The sequence below is a fragment of the Ursus americanus genome, chromosome 6 (genome assembly GCF_024610735.1).
Source record: "Ursus americanus isolate L20-20 chromosome 6, mUrsAme1.1.p, whole genome shotgun sequence".
Classification (NCBI taxonomy): Eukaryota; Metazoa; Chordata; class Mammalia; order Carnivora; family Ursidae; genus Ursus; species Ursus americanus.
Window position 1 is genome coordinate 43,300,025 of NC_142132.1, and position 16,430 is coordinate 43,316,454.

At 36.3% G+C, this 16,430-nt stretch overlaps 1 protein-coding gene across 4 annotated transcripts in view; it reads right to left on the reverse strand.

Annotated features, from left to right (window-relative positions):
• Positions 1-16,430, reverse strand: part of CCSER2 (coiled-coil serine rich protein 2) — a 186,406-nt gene that overhangs the window by 140,608 nt on the left and 29,368 nt on the right. For all 4 annotated transcript variants that reach the window (XM_045783491.2, XM_045783492.2, XM_045783494.2 and 1 more), the window contains one exon: positions 815-2,264. In XM_045783491.2, coding sequence (XP_045639447.1) covers positions 815-2,225 — 1,411 coding nt within the window. In that variant the 5' untranslated portion in view covers positions 2,226-2,264. The remainder of the gene's footprint in view (positions 1-814; positions 2,265-16,430) is intronic.

Genomic DNA, 16,430 nt, shown 5'->3' on the forward strand with positions numbered 1-16,430 from the left:
ATATTCTTTTAATATTTCCTACGATATTTACTTTTACACATTGGCCATGAAACTCCTTACTCTGTATATATCATTTAACCTTGCAGTTGCCTCCTTACAAAAGAAATACTTGTTCTGGCACTCACTTCTAACTAGAAGACCCTCAGTCAAGGGTTTATGCGTATCCCTTCAGTTTGCTCTTTTTTCAGGCTATATGGGCACAAAGATATAATTTCTCCAGACTTTTAGTACCAGGATGACCAAGTATAAGAGGAAATGTTTAACGGGTACTAATCTCACTTTTCTCAGTTAAAAAAATAAAGTTCCTCTGAAAAGTATACAGTTTGCTAAACAAGAAATCTAAGTCCTCCTTTAAAAAAATGAAAATTTCCTAGGATAAAAACATTCATTAGATTGGACATAACCTATATTATTATTAGCTCATTTACCCTTTGGCACAGCTTTACTCTAAACAAATAGCATCTATTACCATAAGGGAAGAGACGGACTAAAATGGCATGCCACTGTTTAGGGAAGCCGGGGAAAAGAAAAAATTCTGAAGCAGTATGGACTAGGCCTGTACATGAGAGTCAAAGAAGAACAAAGGTAAGATACATTAGGGAAGAGTATTTTTATTGTTGTTTTAAGTAGTGAAAAATAAGACTGGGAGAAAAAAATCACAGGACAATAAAAGGTGCCCCGCCCCAAATTTATCTATATCCATCCCTCCACAAAATTGACAGTATCTTGGAATTAATCAAAAGGTAATCTTAAATACAAGTTCTATTATATTATCTAGGAAAAAGCAAACAAACTTAAGAATATTAATATTTACCAGTGACACTTATATCTATCCACTCGTCAGTTTTGCTTTTTTCATTTTCCTTGGGGGAATCAAATATATCCTTTGGTGGTACATTTTCATGCTTTTCTTCTTTGAGAGAAATCTCCTCTGGAGTTATTCTAGTTCTGTTGGAGTCTTCTATATCTATAAAATCATCACTAAAGTCTTCACTTAAATCATTCTTATCAGAAGATGACAAAGACGACAAGGAAATATCATCCACATCATCACTCAGGTATCTAATTTTAGCATTATGCTTCATGGTCTGGTCATTTTCTGTTCTATAACTATCATTTTCAATTAGTTCTTGGTCCTTATTAGTAGCTCTGTCCTTAGCGATAAGTTCAGCATCTTCTTCTACACATGAATCAGCAGGTGAATTTTTATTACCATCAACTGTGATACTGCCAGAAAATGGAGGTCGGCTAGATTTCAGTAGAGAGGGATGAACCATCCTATAACCCAAAGTAGAAGTTACACCTGGGCCATTTGGTAAAGCCAATTTCTTTCCACCAGCAGCATAAGGCCTATTAAATCCATACCCTAAGGGATCATTCCCATTGAGTACTTCTGACTGCCGGGAATTTCTTGCTAGCATACTTGACCTCAGAGGCACTCTAACGGGTAGCTGTTGGTTCTGATAAGGCTTTGTAAGATCTGCAGCTCTATTGAAGGAATGTGATCTGGTTATTGATGAAGGTGGAAGGAATGAATTCTGAATGGAATGTGAAAAACTTTGTGACCTTACCATTTTTTCACAAGTAAGAGATTTAATATTGTCTAGGGATTGTGCTAAGCCTTCTCCAGAACTGCTTCTGGTGGCACACGAGTTTGCTCTAGGCCTTTGTATGCTACCAGCTGAACGGTTTCCATACAATCCATTCAACTGTGATTTTGGAGCACTGACTGAAGAATATGAAGTCCTTCCTAATAATGTGCCTTTGGTGAATTTACCCAAACTAGATGGTCCAGACAAAGACTTTTGGTTTACCTCCTCTGTCGATGACACAAACATAGTGGATGGCTTTGCTAACTTTGATGTGAGTAAAGAAATACTTTTCAAGCCTCCCTTTACCCCATTTTTATCAAACATTCCTTGAGTAGGTGCATGTTTTTCAGGATCAGTTACGTTATCATGTGAAGTGTGAGTACTGTTACGCTCTTCAATACTTTGTGCACTGAGCTGGTATTTAGTTGCCGTTCTCCAATTAAATGAATGGGATGATGGACAATCAGAGCCATTATTTTTGATGTAACTTTTGACATTGCTATTCTTGGAAGTTCCCAATAAATTAACAGGTGTCCCATTTGGCATTGGCTGCAGTGTACTTCTCACAGATTTTGTTCCATATTTTGGCAATTTGGAACCCAAAAATGTCTTGATTTGTGTTTTTTCTTCCATGAGCTATAAGATGCATTTGTTCTCAAAATTTGACAGAATCTGAGGAGACAAAAAAGCAGATTAAACATTCCTAAATAAGCATAATCACATGGGTTATTACATAATAAGAACATATATCCCTAGACAACGACATGCAGCAAAGCCCAAAACCTACTTATGATTCCTACAAAACTCTTAATAAATACTGAATGCAATAATTAAATTAATAATGTTACGAGAAAGTAAAGAACATTTTTATAAACAATTTTATAAACCTAGGCTATGCATGACAGCAAAATCCAGAAATAATAAAACTAGACTGCCAATTTTGACTGTATTTTTTAAAAAAGAAACACTTCTATAGAAAACACATCTTCCAATTTCCAATCCAAATTATTTTTTTCACTTTGGACAATATTATCTCCTTTAAAGTAAGAAAATGTGATTTGTTATTTTTTAAAACATATGTGATCTTATAAAAACTGGAATACATTTTTAAAATTCATTACTAAAGTCACGGTAGGATATAGGAAAAAAATACAAAAGCACTGAAAAGATTTTTCTGACATTAACAATGGAGATATCAGGTATCATTTTAAGCAACTACCTCAAAAAAATTTCCAACTGGTAATATAAATAGATACTACACTAGATGTCATGGTGAAAAGTATAGTGGTTTTAATAAAGTTGATTAGTCCACTAATCTCAACCTCTCAAATTTATTTTAAAAGTAACACAAAACACCAACACAAGAAGGTTTAATGCACAGACAAGAGCATAAAACTAGAAACACCTAGTGTCCTGTATTTAACTGTTTGATAAGGTATGACATATGTCACATGGTGAGATTACAAAGAGACAGATATACTAAAATGTTTATCCTAACATTAACAGAAATATAATATGCTATATACTTACTGCTCACTATATGTTCACCATGATTATATAAAAATACTACAAAAGCATACACAAGTGCAAAATGTGAATAAAAGAAAAATATATGCCTTAGGGTCACTGATGGCTTTTAAAATTATGTATCTTACAACACTGTAATTTGTTGGTTTTGTTTTTTTAGTAAAAAACAAACAAACCTGATTCTAAGCCATCCCTATACTTTCAAAATTGAGAGTTTCTAGAGTATGTATATGTTATTGCTTATGTTAAAAGTAAATATTTAGGAAATCATACAGACATTCAAGTAAAGATGGTGGGGTGAAGCAGAATTACAGAACTTCCCTATCCCCAATAACTAAAAAAAGAGAAAGAATATGTGTGTTTGTGTGTGTGTGTGTGTGTAATTTTTAGCCAAAAACTCACCAGCTTCAAGCAAAAACTGCTTAAACTAAGCACCTCTAAACTTTAAAGTAGTGGACAGAAAAAGATTCTGTACAATGTGATCTGGCTCCTAGTCTGATGACACTACCTGAAAACAGTAACGGGGAAAATAGGTGAGTCGATAAAACTTCAAAGTTTTAATAACATCCTCCAGTTTGGATAGATATATCTGGTTTGGCATGCCATGGGGAAGTCCAGGAAAACATCTTCAGCACCAAAGCTCTGAAATCTCAGCAGAGGAACAGTGGGACCAGAACCTATCAACTACCAAGGCACTACTCTGACTTGAAGGAAGGGTCTGAAGCCCTTAAAATTATACTACACCTACAGCAGGATGGAGTGAGGCTAGCAGACATTGAACAAAACCTAAGGAGACAGGAGAGCCTGCAGCACCAGAAGAGTTCTTCCCACAACACCACCTCATACCCTTCAACCACAGAGAAGCAGACAGAGAACAGCATACAACTGCTCAAAAGGTGTATTGAGGGGGTGCAGTAAAAGGAGGAGACAAAATCACAGCTGAAGTGAACAAGACATTAATGGGAATTCACCCATGCTCTATCAGGGCAAATACAAGTCTTGATCTAGCTATTAAGTCTCTACCTAGAAAGATAAAAAGAAATGGCCACACAACTGTATACACAAGGGAGTAGAAGGAAGGAGAGAAACAAATAATGACTATAGCGAGCAGAACAAAGGAAGAACCCAGACTGAAAGAAAACACACACAAGGAAATAAGGCAGTTCCCAGTGACAGAGAACAACCTAGTAAGAACAGGTAAGTTGAAATCTGCTAAGGAAATCAATTAGGAAGTAAAGAACCAAAGACTGAAAATCAAACTAATTGGCAAGGAGAAAAGTCTTAAAATAACCTGAGTACTGAAGACAAAAAAAGATAAAGACATCAGAGCACTTAGACAGAAGATGTAGGACAGAGATTGAATGGAAAGATAATTAGTATCCCTGATACAGAATAACTAAACAAATAGAAGAGAAAAAGCAGGTAGACATAATAGAAACTGTCCCTAAAGTAAAGGAGAAAAAAAAAAATCTACAGAACAGAAGGAAAATTAAACCACATATCTAAGTACATACCTAGGTTAAGTTAATAAAATATCAAGGATAGAGAAAGAACTAATTCTCCAGGAATGCAGGCAGAAAAAAAATTACTTTGTAACAATGATTGAGAGTTTGATTTCATGGACTGCCATTTACTAATCCCTGAAGGTTTATAGAGACCTATTCTGCATTGGGTAAAAACATAAAGGAGAATTTAGAATTTGATCCATTAGTCATTTGTTCATTTATCTCTTCTGTTTACCTATTCTGAGCTCAAATCAATTAAGAATCTCACACTGACCAGAAAGAAGAATAGCTCTTTGGTATCTGGACAGGTCAGGTTTTGTGCTTCTGTGTTAATTGTATAGCCACAGCTAAAATTATAGAATTAGAAACAATAAAGTCTCTTACTGTCTGTAAGGCTATGTATCTATAATTCAGGAAGTTCTTTATTTCTCATCCCAAGTACATATTACCTGGAGGGTATTAATAAATTAAGATTAAAAAGTCTCTTAAAGCAGCTCTGTTCTGTTTAGCTTATTGATAAATATGTATTTATATAAACTGATTATCAAAATTCCCAGAAAATAGGAAAATTGATGTTTTAGTATTTTAAATGTGTTTTTAAAAATTATTCTTACAGAAACTAACTCAGAAAGGTTTTAAAAATCAAGTTCACATAATTAAGGTTAAGTATCTGGCAAACAAAACTTGTTTAATGAAACAAGTCTGTCTTCTGATTTATCAGTGTTAAACATAACATAAACATATATTTTTATTCCAGTAGAGTAACTTTAATGAAACACATATAAGCTTAGTGATCAAATAAGCCATTCTTACTCATACAACAATGTTTAAGCTTATGAAAATATAAATCTGTGTTTGAATGATTATTTTGGGACGCACGGGTAGCTGAGTGGGTTAAGCGTGTGCCTTCGGGTCAGGTCATGATCCCAGAGTCCTGGGATTGAGCCCTGAATCCCTGAATCGGACTTCCAGCTCAGTGGGGAGCCTGCTTCTCCCTCTGCCTGCCACTCCCTCTACTTGTGCTCTCTCTCTCTCTCTGGCAAATAAATAAATAAATTTCTTTAAAAAAATAATAATAAATTGAATGGTTATTCTGACAGCTTTTTATTTCAACAGTAATTATGTTTTATAGTCAGCTTACACATAATTTTCAAGAACTTTAAAGGTAACTTAAAACGTTGGGTTAATCTTAAATTGAATTAATTAATGAATAATCATTGACTTACTAGATCATTTCTAAGTATGACAGAATGCTAAAACATTGATTACAATGCATAATTTCAAGTGTATATGCTTTTGCTTCTTATTACAGAAGCTTCTTGTTATTATACAGAAAGACTATAGATCTGGGACATGTAAATGAACACACTATTTTTGCTACTCTGAGAAATTGTACACTGGATCCCACTTTTATAAAGGTAGCATGATAGAAATCACATAAAGACGTAAGTGCACATATATATATATATATTTGAATACAACAAGGTGTTAATAGTGGTTACCATTAGGGAAGTGAGAATTACATGCAGGGAAACTTCTTTTTACCTTTAAACCTTTCTTATTTAAATATTTTAAACATGCCCATATTTTTGCAATTTAAAAAGTTTTAACTAAAAAACTGTGTCTTAAAAATGAAAATCATTTATTCAATATGAAAACAAGACTTTTTTTAAAGATTTATTTATTTATTTAGGTAATCTCTACACTCAATGTGGTGCTCAAACTCACAACCCCAAGATCAAGAGTTGCATGCTCTTCTAACGGAGCCAGCCAGGCACCCGTCAATATGAAAACAAGACCTAACAGGTTTTTTTTTTTATAATGATTTTTTATTATATTATGTTAGTCACCATACAGTACATCCCCGGTTTTCGATGTAAGGCTCGATGATTCATTAGTTGTGTATAACACCCAGTGCACCATGCAATATGTGCCCTCCTTACTACCCATCACCGGCCTATCCCATTCCCCCACCCCCCTCCCCTCTGTAGCCCTCAGTTTGTTTCTCATAGTCCATAGTCTCTCATGTTTCATTCCCTCTTCTGATTACCCCCCCTTTCTTTATCCCTTTCTTCCCCTACTGATCATTCTAGTTCTTATGTTCCATAGATGAGAGAAATCATATGATAGTTGTCTTTCTCTGCTTGACTTATTTCACTTAGCATTATCTCCTCCAGTGCTGTCCATGTTGTAGCAAATGTTGAGAACTCGTTCTTTCTGATTGCTGAGTAATATTCCATTGTATATATGGACCACAACTTCTTAATCCAGTCATCTGTTGAAGGGCATCTCGGCTCCTTCCACGATTTAGTTATTGTGGACATTGCTGCTATGATCATTGGGGTGCATATGGCCCTTCTCTTCACTACGTCTGTATCTTTGGGGTAAACACCCAGTAGTGCAATGGCTGGATCATAGGGTAGCTCAATTTTTAACTTTTTAAGGGACCTCCACACTGTTTTCCAGAGTGGCTGTACCAACTTGCATTCCCACCAACAATGTAGAAGGGATCCCCTTTCTCCACATCCTCTCCAACAATTGTTGTTTCTTGCCTTGTCTATTTTTGCCATTCTAACTGGCGTAAGGTGGTATGTCAGTGTGGTTTTGATTTGAATTTCCTTGATGGCTAATGATTTTGAACATTTTTTCATGTGTCTGTTAGCCATTTGTATGTCTTCATTGGAAAAGTGTCTGTTCATTTCTTCTGCCCATTTTTTGATTTGTTTATTTGTTTCTCGTGTATTGAGTTTGAGAAGTTCTTTGTAGATCTTGGATACCAGTCCTTTATCTGTAGTGTCATTTGCAAATATCTTCTCCCATTCCGTGGGCTGCCTCTTAGTTTTTCTGACTGTTTCCTTGGCTGTGCAGAAACTTTTAATCTTGATGAAGTCCCATAAATTCATTTTATCTTTTGTTTCTCTTGCCTTTGGGGATGTATCATGAAAAAGGTTGCTTTGGCCGATGTCGTAGAGGTTGCTGCCTATGTTCTCCTCTAGAATTTTGATGGATTCCTGTCTCACATCGAGGTCTTTCATCCATTTGGAGTTTATTTTTGTGTATGGTGTGAGATAGTGGTCAAGTTTCATTCTTTTGCATGTAGCTGTCCAATTTTCCCAGCACCATTTATTGAAGAGACTGTCTTTTTCCCACCGGATGTTTTTTCCTGCTTTATCAAATATTAGTTGCCCAAAGAGCTGAGGGTCCATTTCTGGGCTCTCTATTCTGTTCCATTGGTCTATGTGTCTGTTTTTGTGCCAGTACCATGCTGTCTTTGTGATCACAGCTTTGTAGTACAGCTCAAAATCCGGCACTGTGATGCCCCCAGCTTTGTTTTTCCTTTTCAACAGTTCCTTGGAGATTCGGGGTCTTTTCTGGTTCCATACAAATTTAAGGACTATTTGTTCCAGTTCTTTGAAAAACGTTCTCGGTATTTTGATCGGGATAGCATTGAAAGTGTAGATTGCTCTGGGTAGCATGGACATTTTAACTATGTTAATTCTTCCGATCCATGAGCATGGAATATCTTTCCATCTTTTTATAAGACCTAACAGTTTAATCTAACCAAAAGCAAGTATTCAAAACTAAGTTTAATATTATATAAAATATACTTAAAAGGCAAAAAAAAAATGGAAGTTGTCTGAATAAAAAACGAAAGATTTTTTATTCAATAGGTAGAACGTTTTCATAAATTACCATTTCAATTTTTCTAGACCTAAACCTCAATTTGGTATTTTACTCACCAATTTTATCTTTAAAAATCTATTCTAAATTATTTACATTCCATAACTCTAGTTCTTATCCTCATGATCTCGTTCTGTATTATTACAGAGGCTTCCTATATTATAAAGACTCCCATCTCACTTTTATTCAAACTGTCAAGTTACACTCTTATAGCACAAATCTGATCATATCCTTCTACTGATTAAAAACTATGCATGGCTCAGGAACAGCAAAATAAAACCCAAAATCCACTACAGAGATTAAACTTACCTATTTGTTTCTACACTATCTTTGCAGTACTATACATTCAAGCCAAGATGCACTATTGGTCATTCCCCAAAATCTATCCTGTATTTTCTACCTTCTATGCCTTTGCTATTGTAAAGATCCACCTTGAAGGCCCCACCCTCAAAGTTCAAATCCCTACACCCATAAACCTTCCCAGTTAAAACTGATTTCTCATCTTTCTCTATTACATTTTCATCAATAATATAACTGAGTCTGTCTTGTAATTGTGGGCATGTCTATTTGACCCATTAGAAAGTCAACCTGTTAAGAGCATAAACTAAGTGTTACATACTTTGGGGCCTGCCACAGGACCACAAATTCGAAAGATCCTCAACTTTGAAGTAAATTCATAATCTCTTAGTGCAAGTTAATTTAATAAATACTAAATCAATACTGAAAAATAACTTTGTTTTGTAGGCCTGTGAGTAACTGGTAGCAGCTGCCTTGAGGATTAGGTTGAAAAAGATTCTGAAGTAAAATCTAGACTCTGATAAATTATCATGATCAAACAGCAAAAATGACATGACCAGAAAAAGGGACAGGGGCAGTATCCATGTCAGATGACTGCCATCCCATTTTTTTTATAGTAGTCTTTTATTATAAACATACGTTGTGTGTATATAAACATACACAAAACATACTTCCACACCTACAAACACCTTCAGGATAACCAAAAGGAAACTGGTAACAATATTAGATATAAGGGTCATCTTGCAATGGGGCGCCTGGGTGGCACAGCGGTTGAGCGTCTGCCTTTGGCTCAGGGCGTGATCCCGGCGTGATGGGATCGAACCCCATATCGGGCTCTTCTGCTATGAGCCTGCTTCTTACTCTCCCTCTCCCCCTGCTTGTGTTCCCTCTCTCGCTGGCTGTCTCTATCTCTGTCGAATAAATAAATAAAAACTTTAAAAAAAAAAAAAGGGTCATCTTGCAAATCACTAAATAACACGCATTAAAGATCTGTCCTCTGGTGAGTCAGTCTATGAGTCAGAAAGGCTTTAACATTTTCCTGCCTATCACAAGTAGACCAAGCACAGAACATTCTATTCTTTCACTTCCCTATTCCTCTATTTTACTGTCTAGAATGAGAGTAATGTATATTATCTCCCAAGAACATTTTAAGTATTAATAACTTAGAGGCACAAGATAAGCCCACGAGAAAGACACACTACCGCTACAAAGTGCTTGGGGTGACACCACTCAGAACAAAAACAAGAAAAATTTATTAGAACCTGAGTGCACTATTTCCTATCAAGAGTATTTACTGATTTCTAAATGCACAAATGATTGTAATAAATGAAATCAATCATGTAGGGCTGTGGTCTTAAGTATAAACTAATCTGATGGCTGAACTGTAAAGCCTGCATATCTGCTTATATTATGAATACTGTCACTTCATTAGTTGATTGACTACCTATTATCTTCATGAAACTTTCTCCTGTATTTGGTTATGTAACTATGAAATGAAACAAAACAGACATTGTGAGTCCGCCTCATTTTAGCAGCTATGCTACCTCTGATGAACTTTCCCTGACATGCATTCTGTTAAATGACTGAAGAATGCAGTCATAACAATTTGAAAAAGTACATGCTGGCTACAAAATCTAATGATATCATCTTCTCTGAAACACTTCAATATTGTCTGTGAGCTTTAATTTAATGTTGAACTAAGAATAATACCTGGCACAGGGCTTGGAAATGTCTGAGATTTTCTGATTTAACTTCTGTAAAATGATTTTTGAAGTATAGCACATTTACAGTATCGGTATTTCACATTTGAAAGAATGTTCAAAACTACATATAAATTTCTTTTTAAAAAATTAGTAAATCAGGGGCACATGGGTGGCTCAGTTGGGTAGGCTTCTAATTCTTGATTTCAGCTCAGGTCACGATCTCAGTGTCCTGGGATCCAGCCCCATGTTGGGCTCTGTGCTCAACAGAGAGTCTGCTTGAGATTCTAGCTCTCCCTCTGCCCCTCCCCCCAACAAATAAATAAATAAATCTAGTAAATCTAATTTTGGGGGGGGTTGGGTTTTTTTTTTTTTTTTTTGGCTTTGGTTTTGGTTTGTTTCATGCTTTTAAAAGGAATCCACAATTGGATGGGAAGGGAAAAGAAAAAGCAAATTTTACTGAGCATTTACATGATGGGTATATGCTTACCACTCTACCCTGTTTAATCTTCCTAACATTATAAGGTTGTGGATGTCCTCCCATTTTAAATAGATAAACCAAGATTTGGAAGCTAAAATACTTGTCCAAAAATTCATGAACTACTGAAAAGGATTCAGGTTCAAGTCTACCTGATTCCAGGATCCATGCAGACAGCCTTCCTGACAAAGCAATGAAATACTTTTTTTTTTTTTAAGATTTATTTATTTATTTGAATGAGACAGAGAAAGAGAACACATGCGGGGGCAGGAGAGGGGCAGAGGCAGAAGGAGAGAATCTCCAGCCAGTCATGGGGCTCAGCAGGATCCCAGGACCCCGAGATCATGACCCAAGCTGAAATCAAGAGACTGAAGCTTAACTGACTGAGCCACCCAGGCACCTCAGGAATGAAATATTTTAAGAGGCTAATTGAGAGGTACAAGAGTGAAGGAAAGGACTGGATAATTAAGGTTAGGAAAGCATAAATACTGCAAAGAACCTAGGTATAATTAAACGAGAAGTTTTGCACAGCAACAGTAGAAGCTTTCACCTTTTCAAACTCCTTTCATATCCATTACCTTATCATCTGAGGAACCACCCACTCACATTCTTTTTTTAGTTTTTCAAATAGCTTTTTAGAAGGTATGAACTGCCTGCATTTTGGCGATTTACACAGGCATAAATTCACTACTGAGACCCAGAGCAATTAGCTGAAGAGCAATGCAGATGGCTGCATACCCATAACCAGTCACTTCTTAATATGTGCTTTCATATTCAGATAAATATATCTTAATTTAAATTTTTTTTTAACCTTGTGTTACTCAACCACTTACCCCAAATCCCCTTCTGCCCTGTTTCTCCTAGCTTTCATCTGTGGCATAAATTGATTCAAAGGCTTGAGTACAATAATCAAATAAAAATGACACCTTCAGCCAAAAGTAAAGGTTTAAAACAGTACTTCACTCCTTGCGGATTGTTTGTGGTTTTAAAAAGAGCACACCAAGCTCAATACAAAGCCCCATTATTGTATCAAGCTGACTTTTTTGTCCTCCAGCTACGACTTGTTACTACTCAGGTAGATGGGGATCAAAGCAACTCCTGAAAGTGAGGCTTTAAATTACTTTGTGGCTTAGGAACATTAAATAATGTTATTAAATGTAGATTCAAGGCATATTACTTTCTGAAGTTTTAATTTAAGGAACAGGAGAATACCACCAGATAAAGAGGAACCAGAAGCTCCCCTGGCCAAACCACAAAAATTCTCTCCAAACTTTACCATTTAGTTCTGATAAACTTAAATAACTGTGTGGGGTATGCAAATGACATTAAGGTGCTGAGGGCTAAGTAAAGATGATAGGTGCCAAGCTGCTTGAATATTGATGAAGCCTAACACCCGACTAGTAGTTGCACTGCCTTTTAAAATAGTATACAGGCGTAACAATTAACCATAGACATTTTATAAAACACTGGGTATTGAAAAGTCACAGTATGCATTCTGTTAGCATTTTAGTCTATTTAGGACTTGCTCAAGCGAAGTTCCTAAATTAATGGCAATGAGAACAGGACTATAGAGAATCAAGTTTCAGGGAGAAGAGTGACAGGGGTATCATTAACACAGATGGATCATTGCTAGGCTGTAAGCTCAAGGATGGCACAGACTGAGTTTGATACACCAGTATACATTACCCAACCCTCAGCTTGCTCAGTATATGGCAGACACTCAATCAATACCCCAAAATGAAACATTTTATTAAGATTTAGATGTACTGAAAGAATGATATCATAGAAAAATAAATTTTAGTAGTAATTTTGACTTAATAGAATACAACATTGTAAATTAAAAAAAGAGCTAACTATTGGTTACATGCAACAATATAGATGAATCTAGCAAGATCATTTAAACAAAAGAATCCAGATATTTAAGAGTACATAGTGTGGTTCCATTTATAGAAAGATCAGCATGCCACTTCCACTTAGGATGTAGAAAGCTGCAATGAGCGGCGCCTGGGTGGCGCGGTCCTTAAGCATCTGCCTTCGGCTCAGGGCGTGATCCCAGAGTTCTGGGATCCAACCCCACATCAGCCTCCCCTGCTGGGAGCCTGCTTCTTTCTCTCCCACTCCCCCTGCTTGTGGTGTTCCCTCTCTCGCTGGCTGTCTCTCTCTCTGTCAAATAAATAAATAAAATCTTAAAAAAAAAAAAAAAAGCTGCGATGAATGTCACTACTACCTAACAACCTGGAACAGCTAGATAATCAAAATCCTAACTTTTCTTGAGCCCATCAGAAGACAACCAAATAAGCCAAATTCCAAAGGGGGCCAAGAACCTCCAAGAAGAGACATTTTTTAACAGTTTCACTTTTGGCAGAGCATAAAAGAAAGAAGTGACCATCATGAGGAGTAATAAGCTCATATTTTCATGGATGCTTAAAAGCCAAATGTGGAGTAAAATGTCAGCTTGGAATAGCAAGCTCTTTTCTATGGGCCTCAACCTACTATTCTAGGAAAATACACCAGAGAGCCTCCTCTCAATGGCACAAGCATGCAGGAGGTAAGAGGCTAAGCTGCAACAAGGACAAAGCCCCACTAGCTTCTATGCATCCTTCCATTTTACGCAGCAAAGCCTTAAACTGCTGGGGAAGGGGCTGCAACCCTCTTACTCCTGGGACACAGGGAAAAATCCACTGCACCTAGGGAAATAGAATGGAACATAAAAAATGTTCAGTTGATCCATTTCTATAAAGGGAAGGTCAAGAACAGGCTAATTATGATAATAAGGATGAGGACAGAGCACTGGTTCACCAATACTGGTGTGTATCAGAATCACCTCGGAGGACTTATTAAAACAAGATTGTTGCCGCACCCCCATCCCAGAGTTTTCAAGTCAATATGTCTAAAACAGGGTCTTAAAACATGTATTTCTAATAAGTTCCTAGGTGATACTGAAGTTAGTTACTGATCTGAGGTTAACATGTTGGAATAGAGATTACCTCTATGAGAAGGGGTTGACTGAGGTGCTTGTAACAATCTATGACTTAATCTGGATGGTGTTTCTCAGGTGAACACTTAGTAAAAATTCACTAAGAGGTACATTCTTTAAGATTTATGCACTTTAGGGGCGCCTGGGTGGCTCAGTCGTTAAGCGCCTGCCTTCGGCTCAGGGCGTGATCCCAGGGTCCTAGGATTGAGTCCCGCATCGGGCTCCCTGTTCGCTGGGAGCCTGCTTCTTCCTCTCCCACTCCCCCTGCTTGTGTTCCCTCTCTCGCTGGCTGTATCCCTCTCTGTCAAATAAATAAAATCTTAAAAAAAAAAAAGATTTATGCACTTTATTGTATGTAAGTTATAACTCAATTTTAAAAAAGCACTTTATTATTTATAAGTTGTAACTCAATTTTTAAAAAAAAGCTTCTCTAAAGAATTAAGTCTTTACACTAGTATTTCCTATATTTCAAGGCAATCAAATAATTGATGATGAAAGTTTTCCTTACAGAAGAATCATAACAAATGCAGAAAAAATGAAATTACAAAATAACACAACCAGATATACTTGTTGTGGTTAGCAAGCAATCCCTAAGGCATTAATATATCCAGGTAGCAATCACTAATGACTGTTAAATCCATTATGTGAAAAGAACCTGATTCTGAATCAATCTTAATGTCCTGTTATATGTACAAGAGGACCTACACAGTACCATCTATGAAATATTCTTGCCAAAACAAACTCAACTTGAATCTATTCAAGACTCTAGATCTACCAGTTTACAGGAAAGACAAGGAACAGAAAGACATGTTAAACATTAGGACATCACCAGCCAAATCTAGAATGTGAAAATGCTACAAGAGGAAGGATTAAGTTTCTTTCCTCAGCAAATAAACAGGAAGAAAATGTTACAAATTTAAGAGATATATTAACCAAATGCAATGTGTGGACTTTGTATGGATTCTAATTTGGATTTTGTATAAATTCCAATTTAATTGATTAAATTTTAACCTCCAGTAAAATAAATAATTGTTTTTGAGACAATTCAGGAAAATCAAGCATGAAATGAGCATTGGATCATATTACGGATTTTATTTTTTGTTGTTGGTAGTGTTAAGAGTATAATGCTCATACCTTAAAAAAATATATTATACATAAACAATACTGATAACTGCTAAAAGCTGAGTGATAAAGACACTGGAGGGGGGATTCACCATACTGTGGAGAAATCTATTCGATACTCATGTAATTTTTCCTTTAAAAAAGTAAACATCAGGGCACCTGGGTGGCTCAGTGAGTTAAGCATCAGACTCTGGGTTTTGGCTTAGGTCATGACCTCAGGGTCCTGAGATCTAGCCCCAGGCCCATATCCGCACTCAGCAGACTCTGCTAGAGATTCTTTCCACCCTTCCTCTCCTTCCTCTATGCTTCTCCCATCCCCCCCCCCAAATAAATAAATAAAATCTTTAAAAGATAAATAAATAGTAAAAATTTTAGAAAGTAAATTTCAAATAAGGGTGTTTCCATAAGAGGAAGAGAAATGTAATAAAATACTACACTTGTTCCCCCTCCTCTTCTTAGCATTCATTCTCTCTCCAACCCCCTCTCACCTCTCTCTTCCTTCCCTTCCCCTCAACCAACTAGGAGTACTTCTCTTTTTACCTCAGTAAGTGTCAGTTTGTAGTTCGATTCAGAGAACTCCCAATGTCTGGATCTCTGCAGTTAACTTCTCCCACAAAGGCCTCTTGATTTACCAGTACCATAAGCCGAAAGGCTTGAGAGTTTCCATCAAGAGAAAAACTATCTTGTAAAGTGACAAAGGGTAATGGTTATGAGGGCTGTGGAGTTACCCAGATTAAAATCTTAACACTCATCACCTCCTAGGAGTGTGGCATAGGACAAAATATTTGGTCTCTCATTAATCTCAGTTTTTCATATGTAAATGATAGATAAATAATAGTACCTTATCAGGGCGTTTCTCTTAGGCTACTTTGTTTTTAGATTAACATAACAATCTAATCTGATGAAGCCACTCCAGAACTGCTGTTTTAACATTTGCAAAGGGTTTTCCTTAAAACACTATCAGATAAAAAGAACAACAGGCACCTCTGACCTTTACCACACGAAAGTGCTACTCTTCTACTACAAAGCTCAGAAATGATGCAGAAGTGGCTGTGTAACACGTTACTTTGTGGTTCACAAAAGTGAGATACTTAATAATTTATTTTTTAGGTAAAACAAAATTTTTCACCAAAAAGTCTAGGTCACAATGCAGTGTATCCATTTTCAGTTTATCAGCATGGCACAGAACCTCTCTCTAATACTCCCTGCTCCTTTCCCATATTTAAGCTTTAAAAACACAGTATTAAAAATATATATTTAATATAAGACAGTATATTATATCATAAAGCTCACATTTTAATACTAATCTCGAATATAACTGAACAACAAATAAGCCAAGCTGGTAAATTAGGTAACAAATTGTTCTGATAACCAAGTACTGATAATGTACAGAATTAAACAGTATACATTTGGTGCAAGAGCTATAGTAACACCTAATGGAAGCTTTCTCTGATGATTCAGGAAGCATCTCAAGTCCACAGGATCTGTCTCAGAGTTATCACAACAATTCAGTTATTTCACTGAAAAACTGAAATAGAGACTTCACTGATC